Consider the following 23,572-nt stretch of genomic DNA (forward strand, 5'->3'; position numbering starts at 1 on the left):
TTCCTTCTTAGTGGCTGCCGCCACCACCATGGCATCTACAGGCACACCCTTGGTCAAAAACTCTTTTTCTTTTGGGGCCGAGAGAAATTTTTTGGGTCTCCTGGGGACTGGATCCACAGCATCAGGAGTTTCCCACACCTTTCGACTAATGAGGTCCAGGAGTTCAAAAAGTGGAGACACTCAAGAGGATGAAGGTTGAGACCCGAAAGCCTTCACGTGCACTGACTCTTCATCAGAAGGGGTGACAGTGGGCCAGCCGCCTCTCTGCTTCAGGATCTCTAAGATGTCTAAAAAAAGAGACATCATCAGAGGACGACTTGGGGGACCCTTCTGACTCCTCGAGGTCAGGTGTCTAAGGTGATGGACTCATCAGGGGAGTCTACATACTTCCTCCTGCATGTCCTCTTCCAAGGGAGCTCCTCAGAAGGGTATTCCCGGGAGGTCTCGGAAAACTGGGGGCCACTCAACGGATGCTCCTGAGGCTGCGGGTCTCTGCTGCCAAGACAGAGAGAAGGTGCTGAGACAGAGGTCAGTGCTTGAGGGGAGAGAGTATCGGTATCCTTGTGCAGAGCTGATGACCGATTCAGCACGCTCCTCATCATCTCGAATGCAGATCCCTAGGGCTCCGAAGACGGCCCTGGTTCTGAGGAAACTGAGGAAGTCCTCGGCTCCAAAGCGATTGGCTCCAAGATGGATGTAGGGTCCAAGCTCGCCCTAGCTGACGCACCAAGAGGGAGACTCTGCACCGAAGAGGTTCTGGGTCCAAGTGTCCCTATCGGGGCCGACCGCTAAGCTTCAGCTCCTAGACACCACGGACGGCACCGAAGGTGTCAGAGCGGTACTCGGCTCTGAGACAGCCACAAGGGGAGCTGGAATTGAGGGTTCCATAACAAGCAGCACCGAAATCTCCGGCTCCGAAGGCCTGACTCAGCTCAGAGGAGGAACCACAACAGGGAGAATGGACTCAGATGGCTCCGGAACCGACTGGGTTGGAGACAACAATGTGGGCAAAGCAGACGAGCACTACTCTCTCTACATCCTCTTCTGAAAGGCTTTTGGAGGATCTGGATGACAGGGTAGGCAACCTGGATCTCTGTAAAATGGGAGATCTTAAAGTTGGGGAGACTGGCAAAAGCTCTCTGGACCAGCTTTGATGCAATTTTTCAGTAGTCGATTCCGAAAAGACCCATCTGGACTGACAAAGGTCCTTTTTAGGACCATACGAGATCCGAGATACGACAGGGCCATCCCCGACTGCCCAGGTGGAGATCAAAAGGATACAACCCAACCTCCCACCTGACAGGTACTGCACTAAAGTCCTTGTTAGGGCTACAAAGGTCCTCCTCAGGACCAAACACACCACAAAGGTTCTTCTCAGAGCCAAAGCAGTCCTCCTTAGGACTACAAAAGTCCTTCTCAGGACCAACCCACCACAAAAGGTTCTTCTCAGAACCACAACAGTCCTCTTCAGGACCACAAAGGTCCTCCTCAGGACCACCTCTCCACACCACAAAGGCTCTTATACGAGCCAAAACAGTCTTCCTCAAGACTACAAAGGCCCTTTTAAGAGCCACAACAGCTTTATCCAAAACCACACATGAATTACTAAGTCCTTTTCAGGACTCGGACTTGGACCTCCAGGAGTAACAACTATTCCAGTAAGTGTTCTTCTGTCCAGATTTTTTCCCCACCACACAAGTGGGTTACACTCTAACAGGAAGCGGATACCACCCACTATTGTGTTGGTTCACTCAACTTTAATATTGTTGGCAGATTTGTACACTACAAGATCAAATAAATTGATTTCATTATAACCATTATGAAAAACAAACTAAGTAACTGGATACAGTATTTAAATACATACAAAATTCTGATAACTTTTCCATAAGAAAAATAAATCAATAAAACGCTTATAGAAAATGGCATCTTTAAAAAAAAATTCAGATTTGTACACATACTCTTTTTCCCAGCTTGTCATAAAAATATTTGCATAGCTGGGAGCCATCACTGCTTCCATCGCCACACCATTTTTTTGTTTATAAATTTCATTATCAAAAACAAAAAAATTGTAACTCAAAATCACATCCAACATTTCTGTAAGAAGCCTAGCCTCACTACCCGTGAAAACTCCAGAAGCACACAATTCTCTATTAACAAATTCAAGACCCTCTGTATTTGGAATTGTACTGTATAATGATACCACATCGGCCCTTAACAATATTATGGAATCATTCACCGATACCTTGGTTACACAATCTCTAAAATAAAATGAATCTCATATATGCTTCACTACAGCGCACCATCTTCTGTAAATACTTATCAGAAAATATACCTAGGGGTTCAATTTTATTACCCTGACTTGCCACTATTGGTCTGAAACTAGGTTTACCCAGACAATTATGTATTTTTGGCAGGCCAAAAAACCTCCCCAACTTGGGGTTCCATACACTCAAATTCTCCACCGTATCCATATTAATAAAACTTTCTATCCACTATTCTTTAATACATGAATCAACTATATTAAACGCTCTCATAACCTCAGCCTAAGACACTTTTTCATAAAACCTTTTATCATCTAACATATTCTTAATTTACTCTAAATAATATGCTGTATCTAAAATGATCACTACATTACCTTTATCTGGTTTTGTAATGTATACACTATTGTCCTTTTTTAACTGCAACAATGCTTCTCATTCATTCATACTTAAAGACTCCCAACATCGTTTTCACAGGTAATGAGGAAAGCCTCTCCTCTAACTCAGGCTTCAACACAGGGTTAAATAAACTTGGCTTCTTAAAAAAAAAAGTTTTTTTTACAACCTTCCTCTTTAGCACCATTAAAGCTATTATTAAAAACACATTTTAAATTCAGTTGTCTTGTGAAATCTCTCAGTGCATTAATCGTTTCAATTAAATCTGTCCTCTGAGAAGGCACAAAGGTCAAGCCTTTGCTTAAAACACTTATATGATCACACTGCAACACAAAACTAGACAAATTCACAATTTTAAAGTTGTCAACAACAGTACCTTCTTTAGCAAAAACTTTCATTTGTTTGTCCATACATTCTTCCGATTTTTCCACCCTCCTTTTCTTTGGACTGAACCAATCTTGCTGGCCAAAGTTTTTCTTCCAGTAACCCTTGTTTTCTGGGTTTCCAATTAGTCTGCCAAGGAGCTTGCACCGCTTCTTCTGCCCAAGTTCTGTGGCTCGTACCTCCGTCTTGATAAACAGCTACTCAAGGAAAATCCTGTTGCTGGAATACAGGATAATGCCCAGTCTGCTGCCTCGCGTGGTTACCTTTTGTATTAGAACCATTTTGAAGTTCAACACACCTCCCAGAATTCAACCGCATCCTCTTACCCAGTTTTTCTTTCGTTTCCTGCCATCATTTGCATTGCAGAAGGCACACACACCCTTTCCTGTTCTTCTAACAAATCAGCATTTGATCTCTCGTTGCCATTAACAGCAGCACTGGCTCCCACCTCATAGTCTCTTGTCTCTAAAGAATTTTTTGAGTTTCCTTTTTTGAGAAGCTTGCTTTCACGAGCTACTTTTTCGGTAATACATCTGCACAGTCAGTTCAAAAATCCTCAATGAGACAACATCCTTGAGGCTGTTATACAAAGCCGTAACCTTGCTTGTTACCATCTGCTAACAGCTTCTTTTCCTCATCTAATAGCAATTTCACATAGTTTAACCTGCAGCTTCGTTAATGGCTTTCCAAGCCTCAATGAATTCAACTGAAAAATTGTTACCTGTGGGAGCCTTAGAGACTTTCAAGCCTCTTAGAACCAAACAAGTATCAAAGAATAAAATGTCCCACTGCAGGCATACTACTTTTATTAGTTCCTTCTCCAAATTACCAAAGTCTGCTGTCACATCCGGTTCCAATAAATCATGCTGCAGGTTTTCACTTCCAAAGGGATTTTCGGGACCTTTTAATAACCCTTGCAAAAAACTATCAGTCTTATCATTGGGAGTCACAGTAGCTTTGCAATTTAAGTCTCTTTTGGGTATTGCTCCTGATTCAGCACATACCCCTGCTCCCAATATTGTTGGCAGATTAGACTAAATGCATGCAATATTCCTGGTTTGAATGAGAGAGAGAATTTTAAAGCTGTACTGAGAAAGAAGGGGTTAAAAAATTAATGTGTTCGAGTCTGGTGTAACTTGGTCTGATGAAGTTCCATGGCTTTGGGAACAAAAGCACTTACCAGTTTTATTTTTATTGAAGTTGGAAATTTAAGTTTGCATGACCGTTTTATGTTCATAGGTTCATAGGTTGATACTAGGCTAGCTGCCCTAGGGTATTTATAAGCCTAGCCAGTGTGTGTTTGGCTTTCGCCACCCTTTTAGATTAGTTGACTGTGCCTCTGTATAGTAGGTCACAGAAGGTAGCCCTTTTAAGGTTAGTTTACTGTACCTCTGTCAAGCAGGGACACAGAAGAGATCCCAGGGGTAAACTTACGATCTCCCATCCACTCGTCAAGATTTTTCTTGAAGAGGGTCAGTGAGGGGCTCTGCCTCACATGGATTGGGATTTTGTTCCAGAGTGAGGGGAGCCTCTGGGATATGAATCTGTCCCTCCAGCATGTCCTATTTATTTCTGTGCTGAGGTTCAAGTCCCTGGAGCATGTAGCTCTAAGGGATTTGGATTTCCTGAGGTGAAGCATGTCCATTAATTCTGGGTTGGACATTGCTTCATACGTCAGACACAGATCACCTCTGAGTAGGCGGTACGCAACTGAGTAGAGCTGGAGTTTCTTTAGCCGAACTGCATAGGGCATCTGAGAGTCCCTTGATCCTCTTGGTGAGGTACTTTTGGGGTCTTTCCAGTTGCTGCAGGTGTCGGGTAAGGTACATCCCAAATGGGGCATTGTATTCAATTATGGGCCTGATAAGTGATGAGTAGAGGGGCACGATGACCTCTCTTGATCTAGATGTGAACCCTTTCGTGATAAGGTGGGCTATAAGCACTTTGGCAACGTGATTGTCAAAGCAGAGATTACTATCTACTTGGGTCCCCAAGTCCCTAATCACTTCTTCCATACTTAATGGATTACCACCTATGTGGTAATTTGTGGGCACTTTGTTTTTCCCAAAGGGGATGACTATGCACTTTTTGGCATTTAGCTTTAGGCCATGGCTCTGGCACCAGTTATCCGTCTCTGTGAGACCCTTTTGGAGGATGCTTGTTTCAGCCGGGGAGTCGATTATGGCACCCAGTTTGCAGTCATCTGCGAACTTGGTCAGCCATAGTCCACCCGTGTTAGCCTGTACCTCGGAGAAATATATACCGAACAAGAGAGGTCCAAGGACTGAGCCTTGTGGGACGCCACTTGTAACTGGTTTAGAGTCTGACATAGCACATGCTATTCTGACCATGTGGGTTCTATCCCTGAGCCAGTTTGCAGTTTATTTTATGTTGTTTTAATGTATACTAATGCAAACCGTGTTATACTAGTATTGTGTATAATGGCGATATTTACAAACATCACGGATGGTACGCCTTTGTTCTATGATCATTTTTTGCTTTGTCTGTTGTTATTGTGCTGACAGGCTGGTGGGGGAGGTGTTACTGGCTGTGAGAATACTACGCAATATTCAGATGCTTGCCTGGTATTTGTCTCTTTTCATTAAAGCATGTGGGTTACGCAATGCATTTTACTACAAAATCTGTTATTTCAATATCTTTGTTTGCTCATAAGGACATTGTTTTTTAAATGTTATGCCTTTGTGTTTTTATTTTGCTTTCACTTCATCCAGATTTATTGTGCTGAGACACTGGAGAATAGGGGCTCTGAGAATTCTGCAATATGTACTGATATCTTAAGGTACGCCAATGCAAACCCTGTTCTACTATTGAAGTTGATCATAGCAAAGTTTCAAACTATCCCTGATGTTACACCTTTGTTCTGCAGTTTTTTTTTTTGTTTTGTTTTTTTTAGATTTGTCTGGAATTGTTAAACTGAGAGGTTAGGACAGTGGCAGGGGTTGTGAGAATGCTGCACAACAGTTAGATGTTTGACCTGTATTTTTGGTCACACAATGCATGCTACTGGAAAAATCTGTTATTCTGCCATCTTTATTAGTTTATAAGCAGTGCTTTAAATCCCTAATGTTATGTCCTTCTCTCTCTCTTTTTTTTTTTTTTGCTTTTACCTCCTCTAGAACTGTGCTGAGACTTTTGGGGGGACTATGAGAGTTCTGCAGAATGTACTGATTATTTTAATGAATGCTACTGCAATCCATGTTATCCTACTATCCTGCTAAGATTATCATAGCAATGTTTGTAACTACTCTTGATGTTACACCTTTGTTCTGAAGCTATATTTGGCTTTGGAATTATGCTGAGAGGATAGGAGGTTGGTAGGGGCTGTGAGAATGCTGCATAATGTCCAGATGTTTGTTAGTTTTGGTCTGTTCATCAAAAATGTGGTGTCACACAACACATGTTACTGCAAAATCCTATTCTAGCATCATTATTAGTTCATAAGCTCAGTATTTTAAATTATTAATGTTCAGTCTTACTGCAGTGCTGTCTTCATCACGTGTGGGTGCCTATGTCTTGTGTGCGAGTCTGTGTAGCTGTCTCTCTTGTGTATCTGTCCTGTGTGAGGGAGTCTGTCTGGGTGTCTTTGTGTACCTCTGTGGGACTGGCTAGCTTGATGCAGTACAGAGGCTTGCCATAATGTAACAACATTAACATTAAATACCAGTCAATGGGCACGTGTACACATCTGTGAGTGGCTACCTTGCTGTGGTACAGGGGCCTGTCATAATGTAACATTGCTAAACGCCAGTGTGTGAACCTCTGTGTGTGGCTACCTTGCTGTGGTACAGGGGTTTGCCATAATGTAACATTGGTACTAAATGCCAGTCAGTGTGTACCTTGACATTTCAAGTCATTTTAATGGTCTGAATGTAGTAGCATTACACAAGTGATTGTTAAATGGTGCTGCATGAGCTTCATAGGGAAGGGGGCGTGATGGCAATGTGGTCACACTTTTTATATTCTCCTGGGTACAGCCCCGAACTTGAAACTTGCTGGGGGCCCCCAAAATGCTAGCATCAGTCCTGGTCAGACCCCAAGGCACACAAATAACCCATGAAGATCTTTGGGCAAGCTCTTGTGGCCACCTTTACTGCACTTTTTAAAACCAGAGACCTTGTTCTTCATTTGGTCATCTAAAAGCTGCAAACCAGGACTATACTAAAGTGCAATTATACAGCATACTAAAAAATAGAAACCTTAAAAATGTAATGATCTAAGTTTTCTACTGAAAAAGAGAAAGTACATCTTTCATGTTTGACAGGGGATGGGAGGGGTTTAAGCAGGAAGAAGTCAAGTTCAGAAAAAATGCAGCTTAAGAGCTGGAAAAAAAATTATAAAAAGATATTCTTGATTGGAAAATGCAGCCAACAATATATTTCAGAATACAATGAAAAAGAAGTTATGTTCTTACCATAACGTTCCATCTGTGTTGCTGAACTTCATTCATTCTTGACTGTTGGGTTCAGTTCTGATCCTCGGAACCAACTCAGCCATTATATCAAGCTTGCACCAGCTAAAAGCAATCGAGCTAAGGCTACCCATACTGCCTCTCTTTCCTTTACCTCAGATCGAGTTTGCCCATTATGAAGAAAATCACGGCAGATTTGTCTGAGCAACAACTCTACTAGGACCCCAGGACTAGTTCTGAACCTCCAGGAGTCTCTCGGAGGGGGCAGGAGGGTGAGATGTCAAGAATGAATGAAGATCGACAACACAGATGGAATGTTATGGTAAGAACATAACTTCTTTATCTGATGTTGTCAATCTTCATTCATACTTGACTGGTGGGACAGAGTCCCCAGCTACTTTAAACTCTGGGAGGCCCTAAGGAAGGATATTCCTGCGCACCATAGAGCCAAAGGATGTTCTTCCCCTAGAGACCATATCCAATTTGTAATGAGTGATAAAGGTTTGAGGGGTAGCCCAAGTTGCGGCTGCACATATATCATCCACAGAAGCCCTGGAATGAAAAACTACTGAAGTGGAAACAGATCTGGCAGAATGAGCTCTAACTTTTGTTGTCAAGTATAGTCTATTTTGATTATAAGCAAATGTAATGCACAGTCTGTCAACCATTTTGACAGAGTGACTTTTGAAACTGGTTTGCCCAGTCTAGTACCTGAAAAGGATAGAAACAGTTGGTCCGATTTCCAAGATGATTTTGTTCTGACCAAATAAAAATTTAATTGTCTATGAACATTCAACAAATGCAAGCAATATTCTCCCTTGTTTGAGAAATTTGGAAAGAAGACTGGCAAATCTATGGTCTGATTGATATTGGAGTCTGACACTACTTTAGACAGAAAGGAAGGATTAGTTCTGTGGGATACTCTCTCCTTGTGAAAAAATGATGTACGGATGCTTTACACACAAAGCCTACAACTCTGAAACTCTCCTGGCAGAGGTGACAGCTACCAGGAAGAGGGTCTTCCAAGATAAAAACTTGAGATCACAGGTGGCTGCTGGCTCAAAGGGCTGACGAACCAAACATTGCAAGACCAAAGTTAAGTCCCAAGGTGCTAGGGGATCTTTGAAAGGTGGTTTCAAATGTAAAGTGCCCTTAAGAAATGTTTGGCAAAGATGGTGACACGCTAAAGAATGATGATCACATCCATTATGGAAATTCAAAATAACAGCTAAATGAATTCAAATGGTAGAAGTTGAGGCTCCAAAATGAAATAAGGTAGCCAAGTATTCCAAGACCATATCGATGGGAGACGAGAAAGGATCTTTTTATCAGACCAAAAAACAAATCTCTTCCATTTGCTAGGACTAAGTTTTCTGGTGGACAGTTTATGAGAAGCCAGAAGTATCTTTTGTACTCGGAAGGACAAATTATTTCACCTGGCAATTACTGGAAGTGGAAAAACCAAGGCATCAGCTTGAAATTTTGTAGGCTGGGATGGATCAAGCCCTGAGGATGAGATAACAGATCTGAAGTTAGATCCAGAGTCCACGGGCAGTGAATTGGACTTGACAGGGCCAATAAGGTGCAATGAGAATCACTTTGCTTCTCAACCGTTGGGCTTTCCTCAGAAATTGGGGAATTAGAGGGAGTGTGGGAAGGCATAAAGAAGTTCCGGGGGCCATTCGTGAAGTATCTTTCGGGGACCCCCCCCCCGACGGAGGACTAGGGCAAAGTAGCTGCTGCATTGTGGTTTATGGGAGAGGCAAACAGGTCACAGCAAGGCTGACCCCATCGACAAAAGATCTTCATCTCTACATCGGGATTGAGAGACTCACTCGTGAGGCAGAGGAATACATCTGCTCAGTTTGCCTGCAATCACGTTGGGAGTTCCCCGGGACATGTGTTGCTATCAGAAAGTAGTTGGAGGTGACTGCCCACTGCCAAACTCTTAGGGTTTCCCAGAGGGTAGGACCTGGTTCAACCCATTTGTTGGTGTACCAGACCATTGACATGTTATCTGGCTGCACTGCAATTGTCCCTGAAGGAAGGGCAAACTGGAATGCTTGCAACATTAAAAGCACTGCCCTCAGTTCAAGGACACTGACATGCAGCTTGGCCTCTTGAGGGGACCAAGTACCTTGGACTGTCCTTCCCTGAAAATGCCCTCCCCCTATCTGGGAAGTATCCGTGGTCACTACGGCCTTGGGCTGAGAGAGGCAGAAGAGGCAACTCCATAAATTCTCCTCTGGGTTCATCCACCAAGATAAATCCTGTCTGCAGCAGTTTGTTATGAGGATTGGATGGGACACTGTGTGAGGCAACGGTGATCATTGTGACGTCAGGAGCCACTGAAGTAGCCTCATGTGCTACCTTGCTAGGGGAACTAAAGTGATTGTCGTTGCCATGGACCCAAGAAATTGCAAGACTAGGCAAGTAGGAACCCTGTCTTGAGAGAGTATCACTTGCAATTGCAATCTCAACTTTACCAGTTTGTGACAAGGCAGGGAAGCCATGCAGGATTTCGTGTTTAGCTTTGCTCCGATTAATTCTATGTCCTCTGTGGGAGATAATTGTGATTTTCTCTTATTGAAATGCCTAAGGACTCAGCAAGGCATAGAACGTAGTCCAAGGTGTAAAGCAGCAGATGCCTTGTGGGGACTGTGAGGAGCCAGTCATCTAAATATGGAAACACCCAAAATCCCTGTAGCCTTAAGTGAGCTGCTACAACTGCCATGCATTTGGTAAACACCCTGGGGGCTGTGGTAAGACCAAAGGGCAGTGCTCGAAATTGGTAATGACTGGCTTCTAGCCAGAAGTGGGGAAATCTTCTGGAGTGTTTGTCCATTTTTATGTGGTGATATGCATCCTGAAGATCTATAAAGCACATCCAATCGCCTTTCCCCAAAAAAGGAATGACAGACTGAACCGTGACCACCCAGAATTTTGTTTGTCGTACAAACTTGTTTAGTATACTGAGGTCTAAGATTGGCCTCCAGTCCCCTGTCTTTTTTGGCACTAAAAAGAATCTTAAGTAAAATCCGGATCCTATCTGGTTTCGTGGGACTGTTTTGAATGACTCTTTTTAGAAGCAGCTTTTGAATCTCTAGTGCTGCTATATCCCTCTGAGTGGGTGGAACGTTGGTGATGCGCTTTTGTGGTTTGGGGTAAAGACTGAAGGGAATGTGGTAACCTCTGGTAATTATAGTCTGCACCCAGGAATCCGATGTTACTGTGAGCCAGGCTACGTGGTGTACAGAGAATCTTCCCCCGACTGCTTCCAGAGGTAAGCAATCAAGCGCTGGTAGGGCTGTCCAAAGAAGGAATCCCTGGCACCCTGGTTATGCAGCCCCCCTCTGCCACAGGAGGGACATCTTCCTGAAGAGTTCCCCCCTCTGCCGGGGGGCGGGGAGATACTCGCCACATGTGTCCCGAAAAGGCCCTTGGGTCTTCCTGAACCACATATTTCCATGCCTCTGATTCCAGAAGTAAGGTCACTGAGGTGTGGAAAAACGTATGCCCACAGCAGAAAGGGTCTGTCATTCTCACACCTGGCTAATGTGTGTCTAACGTCCACTGGAGCACTGACAATGGAAGACTTAAAGGGGTCGGCAAAAATCACACAAGCGCATCCAGGAGTGGCACCTAATGGCAACACCTGTACCCGCTGCCCTATACGTCCCTTCGGCTGTATGTGCAATAAGCCACATAGACGAGCTGGAGATTGACTCTTGGGTGGCAAGCTGGGAGACAACCTTATCTCAGACCTTGTCAGACATTGTTCCTGCTAAGGTCTCTGACAGGTCTCTGACAGCTCAGTTATCAGATCCCTTTGGAGTCTGTTGAAGTATGCCAAAAAGTACAAAGACTGAATAGTGAAGGTTGATGAAGCAAAGACCAGCTTATCAAATCTGTCCATCGTCTGAGACTCTTGGTTTGGAGGATGGACAGTTGAACTCTCTTCGGCAAATTCCTTTTTCATTGCTGCCGCTGCCACCACCACCATGGCATCCACTGCTTGACTTTTCGACCAGTGAGGCTGATCTTCAGGGGGTGAGAGAATTTTGTCAGGTCTCCGGGGGATTGGCTCTATGATGTCAGGAGCCTTCCACACATGCTGCATGATGAGCTTAGTTCATCTGCAGGGCAGGGTCACTCAAGAAGTAGATGGCAAGGCACGAACATTTGAGGACTTCCAATCACTCCTCTGTTTCACAAATTTCAGGATGTCGAGACATCTTCAGGGGGTGACTGTGGGGACCCTTCTCCTTCATCGAAATCTGTATCCTCAGTGAAAGATTCTTCAGGAGAATCCAGGTGCTTCCTCTTGCACAATCTCTTATGGGGTGGCTCCTCAGAGGGAAGGTCTGAGGAGGACTCAAAGACAGGGGACCGTGCAGTAGGGTATCTTGTTGCTCTTGTGCCCGCTGTCCCGAAGTAGCAGAATGTGACAGCATCAAGTCAGAGGATACATAAATGTGACACTCCGACGGGGATAGTGCTAACTGTTGGCCTACTGAGGCTAAGGCTCTCTCCATAATCTGGAAGGTAGGCCCACCCGAAGATGGATGGCAGCCAGAACCAAGATAAACAACCTCGGAACTGGGGTCACACCCCACTCTGCCAAGCTGCCCCCCCAGAGTAGCAGCTGAGAGAGGACTTGTAACTGTCAGGGCACCAGGAACCATAGATGGCGCCATGGGGAAAAAAAAAATCACAGCCGATCCACGGATCCCGGAGCCGGCAGCCAAATCATGATCCTGTGGGTGCGACAGCTCTGATGGAGCCAAAGACCACAGAGTTGGTTCCGGTACCAGGGTGAGATAAACCATCGGTACCGATGTAGTTGGCACCAGGAACATAGTAGTGGGCTCCAAGACCTGCATAGAGGTTGAAAGAGGAAGATAAGTGGGAATCCTTGGAGAGTAAACCTCGGCTCCAGGAAGGAGGAAGGTGCGAGGGGGAGCAGGAAGACCTCTGGCTGCCAAGAGCTGATCCAACAATCTGACTATGCCCAGTACTGAAAGTCTCCTGGGGGAACGGATGGACATCCCCAAAGGCAATTCCGGTCTATTTACAAAGGGGCTTAATTGCGGACCCAAAAAGCTGTCTATAGATGCAGAGTTTCTAGTCCTGGGGGTACTGAGTACTTCGACCTTCGGCACCGTGGTTTGCTGAACAGGTACTTGTTTGGCAGGGAAAAACAAAACCGAAGCACTTGAGATGACCATTGCTGGTGCCAGGGAGGCCATTGGTACCGAAGACAAGGTCGGCACCATAAAAGTTTGGGTAGTCAACAATGCACAGCACCGTGGGGGATTCTGTTGGTTTCGGTGCCGGAGTAGGAGTCAGTGCAGTCTTAGGAACTTTAGGTTATGGTTCCGGTGAGTGGGTCGGAACCAGAGACTTAGACTTGTGTACCCTGGGAGATGATGGTACAGAGTGGCTTTATTTCTTCAAAGCTGTCCTGGGAGATTTAGAGGTCTCCACCTGAGACAAAGCTTCACTGAATGGGCATTTTAGTAAACCCTGGAGAATGAGTTTATTCTGCCTCTCTGCAAGGGTGTGAGCACTGAAATCCCTGTAGAGTTCACATGCTGCAACTGTTGGACTCTCATTAGTTAAAACTGACCACAATTCAGTCAACTTTGAACTGACACTAACACCATCACTCACAAAGGGTGAAATCAGGCTAAAAACTTCAAGGCAAACTATAACCTCCTAGGTGAAAGTATAAATGCCATCAGAACTGGGCATCTTTCTGCTGCAGTCTCTGCATTGTTTGAACCCTGTGGTTCTGCCATTTTCACTAAAGAAGGCACACGCGGAGATACACAAAAACAAGACAAAAAACACTCGAGGAAACAAAGTAAAGATAAAGATTTTTTTTTTTAATATACCAACAATGGTAACTGAGAATACCCACAATAAGAAAAAGAGAGGGGGAAATTAAGGATACTAGCAATCATATCAAGAATTACCCGTAGGTAGAGGGAAGGAGGGACCTATACCAACTATGGTAAGTCAGACTACCTAAAAGGTAAGAAAAGGGGGTAGATACAAGTTATAAACAACTAACACACACTATCGACAGTCTTAGGAAGTAAGAAATGAAGAAACTAGTAAAAAAGGTTAGACAAACATTTTTATAATCAAAAAACGTTAGCACTTAGTTGAGAACATGGCTGATGCATCCGATTTTCTATGCAGCAAATGAGATCTGAGGTAAAGGGAAGAGAGGCGTATGAGTAGCCTTAGCTCAAGAGTTTTTGGCTGGCGCAAGCTTGATATAACTGTCGAGTCAGTTCCGAGGATCGGAACCGAACCCAACAGACAAGTATGAATAAATATTCACAACATCAGATGATATGTTTTTCAGAAGTAGAAAAAAATCCACAAAACTTGGGTTGGCTTGGAGATAATTTAATGAAAATGGAGGTAAAGAGAAACAGAGAGATGTACTTACATCAAAAATCTAGAATCCATGCTCTCTTTTACTCAAAACAGTAACACAGAGAAGGCTGTCAACTCACCCACCACTACATATTCACACGATACCAATACTCATACACATAGTATACATCAAACACATATATCCACATACATGGACATTCTCTCGAAAAACTTACTGAAACACCAGAGACCTCCAAAACCCAAGTCTGCTACAGTTAACACAGTCTCCACAGCAACCATGACACATAGCAACACCACTGTCTCACCCATCAAGCCCGTAAGGCATAACACTCAAAAAGTTTTCTTGTCATCGGAGACTTAATAGTGAGAGACACAATGTCACACTCACCCGGCTGGACAAGGAGAAAGTCATGATCAGTTGCCTGTCTGGTGCCAGGATTCACCAAATCATGCATGCACTCAGGTCTCTCGGCAACAAGTACCGGTGTATGACTCTGTCATAGTTCATGTTGGTGTAACTGACCCGAGACATACCTCATTAGACTATAAGAAGACAGACATGATCGAGCTCTCCGAGTATGTCGCCCAGGCAGGTATGTCCCTCGCCTTGAGTAGCATACTACCCTCACCTAGAATGATGCCAGAGTATAAACAAAAAATGATTGATTTCAATAACTGGCTTAGTTTTTAGTGTCATTCCAAAGGGACAAATCTCGCTGCTTTGTCAGACACAGTTTCCACCTGACACCTCTAGTCTTTCAGCTGCCGGCAAAGGCTCTTGCCTCCCCCATAGTGCCTTTTGTAGGCACGGTCTAGAAAACAACATTACCAACGTGAAATTAACCAATTAGAACAGAACAAGGGTCATGTTGCTAAATGCCAGGATCTTAAACAGAAAAATGCACGCCATGGAAGCACTTCTATCTCTAAAAGATGTAGATGTCTGTGCAGTTACAGAAACCTGGTTTAAGGCCTCGGAGAGTACCCCAGCCCTGAAAGGTTACAATGCCTTCCACACCTTTAGACTGCAAAATGAACGTGTGAAAACCAAAGGAGGTGGTGATTCAATCTTCATAAGAGAGAAATTCACCTCATGACTAGTTAGACTGGAGTTATTCCAGGTCCAAGTTAAAGTGGGTAAGACCTCCATTCAAGTCCTAGCCAGTTATAGATCCTCCTCCATAGATCACAACACCCACGAAGCCTAGTTAACCAAACTGAAGATAATCCAAATTTTACTGAACACACTGGCTATGGAGGATTTCAATTATCCCACCATCAACTGTGAAACCTACTGTAGCCCAAACTTGCTTGCACAAAAGTTCCTTGACTTTATGAATTCAAATGCCCTGGAGCAAACTGTCCATACCCCGATAACAGGAACAAACCTTCTAGATCTAGTCCTCACCAACATGTCAAACAGGTGCATGCTGCAACTGTTGGACTCTCATTAGTTAAAACTGACCACAATTCAGTCAACTTTGAACTGACAATAACGCCATCACTCACAAAGGGTGAAATCAGGCTAAAAAACTTCAAGGCAAACTATAACCTCCTAGGTGAAAGTATAAATGCATTCCAAACACCACCCCAAGCTGAAAGTGGTAACTACACTGAAGCTTACAGTAAAGCCCTGTACAATGACTTGCATGAGTGTATGAAACTCGGATGTATCTGACAGAATCAAAGCCACAGCCGCAAGTAAAATCAAGCTGCCATGGTGGACTTCTAGCATCAACAAACTCTACAATAAACGCTGTCCAAGAAAACAAAGACAAGGACCCAAGAATGGGAAAGCACCCTCCTCAGCCTTAACCGGGAAATAAGACAACTTGTCAAATCCTCTAGCAAGTACTGCCAAGGATAACCATAAGGCCTATGACAGCTATGTATGTAACCTAAAGGGTTGGACCCGAGCATGTGCAGAACTAATGGCCAACAGTATCACGCACACTGACCCCACAGAAATAGCGAACCTGCTACCGGATAGGTTTGGGGAAATTTCACTCCCTTGTCCCCTCCTAACTTACAACAAACCCTCGCCCAAACACCCCCCCCCCCGCCTTACATATCTGAAGAACAAGTCCTTAAAGCCCTGTCCAAGCAAAGAACACTGCCTCTATGGGACCAGATGACATCCCAGGCTGTCTTCTAAACAGGCTAAAACATGAACTAGCATCACCACCAAGTGCCCTTTTCAATCATAGCCTAACCACTGTTCCTGCGGAATGGAGAACAGCTGCAGTTATTCCCCTCCACAAAGGTGGTCCTAGCAACAGACCCAGGGAATTACAGACCATTAAGCCTGACCAGCCTCATCTGTATGACCATGGAACGTATCTTTATGGACCTCATAAATAAAGACATAGATGACCTCCAAACCCTGGATCCTACCCAATTTGGCTTTGTAAAGGGTAGATCCTGCTTGTTAAATCTGGTGGGTTTCTCAGAAAGTGTGACCAAGGCCACTGATGAGGGTAAATCTGTGCAGACAGCATACCTTGACTTGGCAAAGGCTTTTTACACAATCCCACATTCAGGCATTACCGATAAAATTAGCAAACTGAATATAAACCTCTTCGTTGTAAGATGGGTTGCCAACTGGCTCACAAACTGGACACACACTACCAAAGTGGGTTACTCCACATCAATCAGCAGACCTGTTGCCAGTGGGGTGCCACAGGGGTCAGTGCTGGGCCCCCTACTGTTTGGTATATACTTCTCAGACGTTCAGGTCAAAACTAAAGGGTTGTGGCTGACTAAGTTTGCAGACGACTGCAAACTAGATGCAATCACTGAATCCCCAAATGATGTCAGTATACGACTGGTGTATTAGTCACAGTCTCAAGCTGAATGCAAAGAAATGCAACATCATTCCCTTTGGCACAATGTCCCTTCACACTATCAAATCAATAACAATACCTTAAGTACCCATAAAGTGGTAAGGAACCTGGGATCACAGGTTGACCGTGACCTTAACTTCCACCACCATGTGTCTACCATTGTAAGGAAAGCATTCCATGCAGCTGACTTGATTAGTAAAGGCATGACCTCGAGAGCAAAAGAAATTATAATCCCCCCTATACTCAGAGCACTTATCCAACCCATAATTGAGTATAACACCCCATTCGGTATGTGCCATATTAAGCACCTTCAGCAATTAGAGACACCTTACACGGACAGACTAAAATGCCTGCCACTATACTCCGTACCAAATAAACTTCTTAGGGGAGACTTATGCCTGACCTACAGAGCAATCTAAGACCCCCAATGAACTTGTTGCATATCCTTAAATCAAATGGGCCTATGGCCACCTATTCCAGGGACTTATGACTTAAATAGGACATGCTGGAGAGACAGATTTACCTCCCAGCGACCACCACGTCTTTGGAACATGCTACCAATTCATGTGTAACAGAGCACTTCTATGACACTGTTCAACAGGAACCTGGATGAGTGAACAGGGCACCATAAATTCTTACCAGGGATAGCACCCACAACCCCTCCTGAACATAGGCAGTCATCACTAAATACAATCTTGGGTATTAACTAGTACCTTTTAGATATTACATTGGGTTGAAACAGCTAGGCTTGAAAAATTACCTCCAGGTTGACAGCTTAGTAATCTCCTATGATCCTATGAGAACAGACTGGAGCAGTTCACTATAAAGCAAAGAGAAGGGGCTTGAGCTGGCAAGAGATGATTGTTACCTTGTGGAAGGGGTCTTTGGTGACCAGTCCAGGGTTTCCAGGGTCCGGGTAATCCTCTTTGCAGAGTTGAACTAAAAACTCTAAGTGCTTATAAGCATATCTGCTTAAGCACTATACAAACACCTAGAAGGCAATTAGAATTGTAAATAGTAAAGGGATACCTGTAGGAAAGATTAGGCCACTGCCTAATCAGAATAATCCAAAAGGGAAAATATCTGACCAGAACCAGTAAAAGTCAGTTGCTCAACAAAACAGCAGAAGGATGCAGGTTTTATTTCCCCTCCAGGAGACTGGATTAATTTTCAAAATGCTGACACTGCAGTGCTGCAGTAGAAGGTGCTGCACTCCTAAGTGTGCCATTATTAGGATGAGACATTAAACTAAGGACCTGCCTGCTTGAGTTAGTGGTAGCTCGGGTGGATGTAAATGATCCCACAGCACTTATTAAAAAAAAAAAAATAAAAGAAAAATAGAAAGTTCCCTGGCCAAACTTCCCCTAGTATTATAAACATTACCTTAGGTCTCCCCTGAAGGTGGCTTCTATCCTAGTGGGACTAACCCAGTCAACAAATTAAAGAACAATAAAAATATGACTGGAAAAGCACTGCAAGATGAAAACGTTCACTTGTCACGGCAGCTCTGGAGGTTGCTTCTGAAGCAGAAGGGCAGCATACAAGATCTAAAGGCTGTGACGGGACCTGGGTGTATTGTGGGAGAGAAGAGAGAAGCTTGAGCTCTGGACTAAGCAGAAGCTGCTGCAGTCTCGAAACTGTAACAATGGATAACTCATCAGTCAAAGTGGACAAATGGGATAACACAAGATCAACAGGTTAAAAGGAACAACATTTAAGAGTTACTACAGTCTTCTCAAAAAAAAAAACACAACATGTGGAGCAAACAAGCTGAGGGTCTGACCAATACATTTTTAAAAGGGCTTAGCATGCCTTCAGGAACTGCTACATTCTTACTGTGTATTCAGCAAAACCTAAGTAAAAACATTTTCTTTTTTAATTTGAAGGTTTGACCAACACATTTCATTTAACATACAAACACAAGCTTATCAGGAGGTTTCACACATCAGTTTTTCAAGGTAATAAAAGAAACTGGAAAAACATACCATATCAATTAGGCAGGCACTACACAGCAAACTTTACCTCATCTGTCAAGATTAAGTAAAACATACCTGCTACAGTAGATTTACATGCATACTGAAGTTTACAAACAGCAAAGACATTAAGTACCATCTTGCTTGCTAGTTCTGCGGCACACTGAAAATGATCACTTAAGAGTGATTACCTGCATGCAGTGTATGACTAGTCCTGGCCCAGTGAACAGCTTCTTGTAGCAAAAGTTACACTTGAAGTGCTTGGCTTTCTGGTGGTATACCAACACTTTTTCCTCATCAAATTCACGATTACAATACCTAAAAATGCAGTCTGTTAAGGCCAACAGTGTGTTGTCACAAAACATCAAAGAATTGTTACAATTTTAAAAATCCAAGTCCTGCAATATTTTCACAAGTTTAAAATCAGTTGTGATAGTTGAACATAAAGATACCACAAACATGCTGCACTTACAGCACTGGTTGTTAATTAGCTGAACAATTTGACACAACACTTGTAGATAAAGACTACAAGGACAAAGTGCTCTGCCACTATGGCTTAAAAAAAAAAAAAAGAATACAAACATTACAGACCTAGAAAAGAAGTTTTACTTCTTGAAGATGTTACTCTGATGCTTACACTTGTCCATCCACTACCACCTTGTGGGATAGCATGCAACAGAAAATTCATGTTTGCTCCAATCATCCTTAAAAAACAGAGATCTGTTCAGTGCCTATAACATATCGGTCCCTACATCAAGGGAAGTAGCAACAGAAAAAAACATTGAATCTGCCACACTGCACTGCCAAATATGTTGTACCCTGCATCTCAGTTCCTTCTTACAGCAAGCCCTACAATGACAATGTAGCCCTACAATGACAATGTAGAAAGTGCATGTGCCCTGCTGCAGATGCATGTCTGTACCCCATTCAGCTACATGTCTGCTGTAATTCTCCAGGAACAGCCAAGAGGACTGCCAGACACTGCAAGAGTCTTACCCTTGCAAGTGATGAGGGAGACCCACCACTTAAGTTCTCTCCAAACCTGGCCAGTTCTCCTGCGAGTGATCAACTCAAAATAAGGTTAATCATCAACGCATATGAAATCTCTTGCTCTGTACCATCGGCCCCGCAAGGTCAAAATCTTAGCAGACAGCCTTTATACAGACTATCCCTCAAACTACTGAAAATGGAAGCCGAGTACTCAGAGTGAAACATCTGGATGCTGGGTACATGCTAGTCAACCAGTAGGACTAAAATCACACACTTTCAGTCAGCTTGTGCAACAGGGTTCAGCTCTGAGCCCACTACTGTTCATACTGGTGAGGTCAGATGGGGGCTGATCAACAAAGCTGATTTTTGTAGCAATGTGCATTACAGGCAGAGTGGGGTCAAATTTTCAGCAAATGACAGGGGAATGGAATGCAAAGCTGAAGGCACATCGGCTAAAATTAAATACAGACAAGGCAGTTGTGATGGCAGCAAATGGAGGAAATCAGATGTGCTGAGAATTGAGATTGAAGGGAAAATAGCGGAACACATTAACAAGTTATGTATATGGAAGAGATGGCTGAGGAGAGGGGCAGTCTGAATGAGGTCAAAGGTAGAATCAGAGGGGCTGCAGCCAACTTGCACAAAGTGTCAGGGGTGGTGTGGGACACAAGAATGCCAAAGAAGCTGAAAAGTAAGGTGTACAAAACAGTAGTGCGACCAGTGCTGCTGTACAGTACAGAAACCTGGGCAATGAAAGCAGAGCAGCTGAGATAACTAAAGTTAATAGAGATGAAGTGCCTGAAACTGGTGGTAGGATGCACACTGAGGGACAGACGAAGAAATAAGGATATCAAAACACAAGGCCATGTACCTCCAATTGAACAAAAGTCAGAAAGAACAGATTATGGTGATTCAGGCACACATATACAGGAAAGCTGAAGATTATTTGGTCTAGATGATGTGGAACAGAAAGAAAGCAAAGGAAATGAGGGCATTCTGCAAAGAGATGGCTGGATTGCATTACAGAAGAGTGGGATTTGTTCTATTTATTTGACATTTATTGACTGAGGAAGTCCGGTTGGCACAATGGCCCCTTTTCAGTAGAGGCCCAAACAGAAAAGCTCCAGTACATGTAGTACAAATAAAATCTTTTAAGTCATACAATATCAAAAATGTCAGGCAGAATACGATTAAAATAAATTTAACAATATCAAAATAAATAAAATAGTAACTTTACATAATGCAATGATACTTTTTATACTAATTATTTTTTATACAGATACAGTTAAATAATGTAGGAGAGATGTCACAATGCAGCGTACCAAGTTATTTACAATGGGTGGATAGCAAAAACCTGATTTAACTATGAGATGTAAATGAAACGAGTAGTAAAAAGAATTAGGAGAGGTGTCATGAAAGGCGATACTTCCAGGCCAGATATCTGGAATTTTGTAAATTATTATATGTCATTTTTGAATATCAACATGATTTATTTGCTTGTGATACAAATTTATTAGAACTGTATGTTATGTGTATATCAAACTGCTGGTACAGAAGTGTGTGTTGAAAAGGTATTTTACAAAGAGAGATTTTGTAAAGTACTGAGCTAAAATGTAACCACAACACGCCCGACTGGAATAGAACAGAAATGTACCTGCACTATCGTAACTGTTTAGATGTACATATTTTAACAATGGAAACTGCAACACAAGAAGTGAACTTCAAAAAATAGATGAAATTAAATTACTTTATGGTTATGTAATAAAGGTTATCATCTTTCAGTTTCAGTGCAGTAATAGACACAATGTCTTGAACTAGAAGTTTTTTATATTGTCTTGGTTATGTTCATTGTTTTATGACTTCCAGGATCTGCCTTAGATCTAAGAAAAGCCCTTGTTTATGTATTTTTACAGATAGATGCTAAATGCTACCAGCTGGCATCAATGGTTGTTTTGAGCCTGGGAACTGAAGTCAGATGACAAGAAACGGTGTCATTCTGCAAGTATCCCAGCAGTAATATTTGAGATATTTATTTTATTTATTTATTTATTTATATTTGTTGACCGGGAGTGTCCGACTGGACGTAGGTCCATTTTCAGCGGAGGCCCGGGGAGAAAAGCTCCATAGTTAAAGTAAACAGACAGTAGTTACATTGGATTACATAGTGATTAACAATTTACATAGCAATTACTTACAACATATTTACAGATGAAGAACATAGTACATCAGTAGACAACTAGAATCTTTAATCTGTGAAGTACATAACAGACATTAACAAATGTTACAATAAGAAGTTCCTGCTGTATAAGTACTAGGCTTATGAGTATCTGAGCTTGCTATAATCAAGGTAGTTAGTGGAGTGGAAAGATTTATTTATAAAATAAATAAATAAAATTTATTTGACATTTGTTGACCAGGTTGGTCTAGCCGGGACAGAGCCCTTTTTCAGTGGAGACTCGTGGAGAAAAGCTCCACAGTTAATTCATACATTCCAGTTGACTTAGTACACAGATAATAATATAAAGTCACAAGTAGATACATACAAAGCAGGTTAACATGAATGACAATTAGTATCTACATATCAGCATGTATTAGGGTACAGAGAAAATACAGATAAAATTTATAAGGCAAAGTATAGTGGTACGGTGTAGTAACAAGAGAACAATACAGATAAAATTTACAAGGCAAAGTGTAGTGGTTACAGTGCAGTAAAACGTGAGTGAGTAAGTGTTTATAAGCTTAGTCTTTCAACTGTTGAAGAGTTAAACATCAGTACAGATTAAACTGGCTGCAAAAGGGAGAAGAGGAGGTAGCATGAAAACGTTTATTTAAGGGTGTAGGTTCGAGACGGTGAGTTAGGAAAGATGGCTTGCAGTGTAGAAGTGAATAGTGATAGGGAGGAAGGTAGGGTTATACTGAGGTAGGGGAAAAGTGAGATACTGGGTGGGCTATAGAGTTGGATCAGTCCAGGGGGAGATAGCATTGGCATAGTTTATTTTTGTTTAAGTGAGCCTTTACTGCCTTTCTGAATTGTAGTTTGCGTGTAATGTGAAGGATGTAAAGTGGTAGTTTATTCCAGTTTTCAACAGGGGAGCAGCTATAAAAGTTTTTTCCTACGTTGATCTTGAGTTTGTGAACGAACAGGAGATGTTGGTCAGAGTGTTCTTGCTGGGGTGTAGGAGGGGATGATAGATGTGATGCTGGGGCAGAAAGTGGGCTGGTATAGAACAGAATGAATTACCTGAAGCTGAGAGAGGAGAAGAACATGGAGGAATTCTAAACAGTTCAGTTTTTGGAGTGCTAAGCAGTGATGAGAGGAGTATGGTAGTTCAGCAGCAAATTTAGCTACTTTGTTGTATGTGGACTCTAGTTTAGTAATGAAAGAAGTCTGTAAATTGTTGAGAATGTGACAGCCGTAGAGAAGGGTTTTGGGAAGTCTCAGCGAGACTGAGTATTCTGTATTTGTCTTTGACCTGATAACATCAGCTGGAAGACCCATTCACCACATCTGCCTTGCTTGGTCCGTAAGTCTAGGGCACAGTATAATTCTTTTAGATACAGTGAGGAATGTAGCAAAGCTTAATTTAGATGTTTTTCTTTATTTATTTGAGACTGTCCTACAATGTTGTTTTAAATATTTCCTGTGATTTTGAACTCTGATTTTACTGTGATTATATACAGAGTATTTTCTTGTTCTTTTATTATTAAACATATTTAAGCCTTTCATTGTGTCTGATAATTGAGAGACGTATTTCAGTTCTGAGAGTACTTGCATATTTATTTGGTGACACTCTGGACCACTCCTAATAGCTTTGGTCTTGGTCAAACTACCATTTGTATTGATAGTAACATTACACAGTAAGATTGGCTACTCTGTTAAAGTAGCTG

At 42.7% G+C, this 23,572-nt stretch overlaps 1 protein-coding gene across 2 annotated transcripts in view; it reads right to left on the reverse strand.

Moving 5' to 3' along the window:
• LOC122799547 (BUB3-interacting and GLEBS motif-containing protein ZNF207-like) overlaps positions 1-23,572 on the reverse strand; it is a 1,273,851-nt gene that overhangs the window by 1,223,306 nt on the left and 26,973 nt on the right. For both annotated transcript variants that reach the window (XM_044068680.1, XM_044068689.1), the window contains exon 2: positions 18,886-19,012. In XM_044068680.1, coding sequence (XP_043924615.1) covers positions 18,886-19,012 — 127 coding nt within the window. The remainder of the gene's footprint in view (positions 1-18,885; positions 19,013-23,572) is intronic.

The sequence above is a fragment of the Protopterus annectens genome, chromosome 1.part0, assembly GCF_019279795.1.
Source record: "Protopterus annectens isolate FY-2018-M chromosome 1.part0, PAN1.0, whole genome shotgun sequence".
NCBI classification, from domain to species: Eukaryota; Metazoa; Chordata; order Ceratodontiformes; family Protopteridae; genus Protopterus; species Protopterus annectens.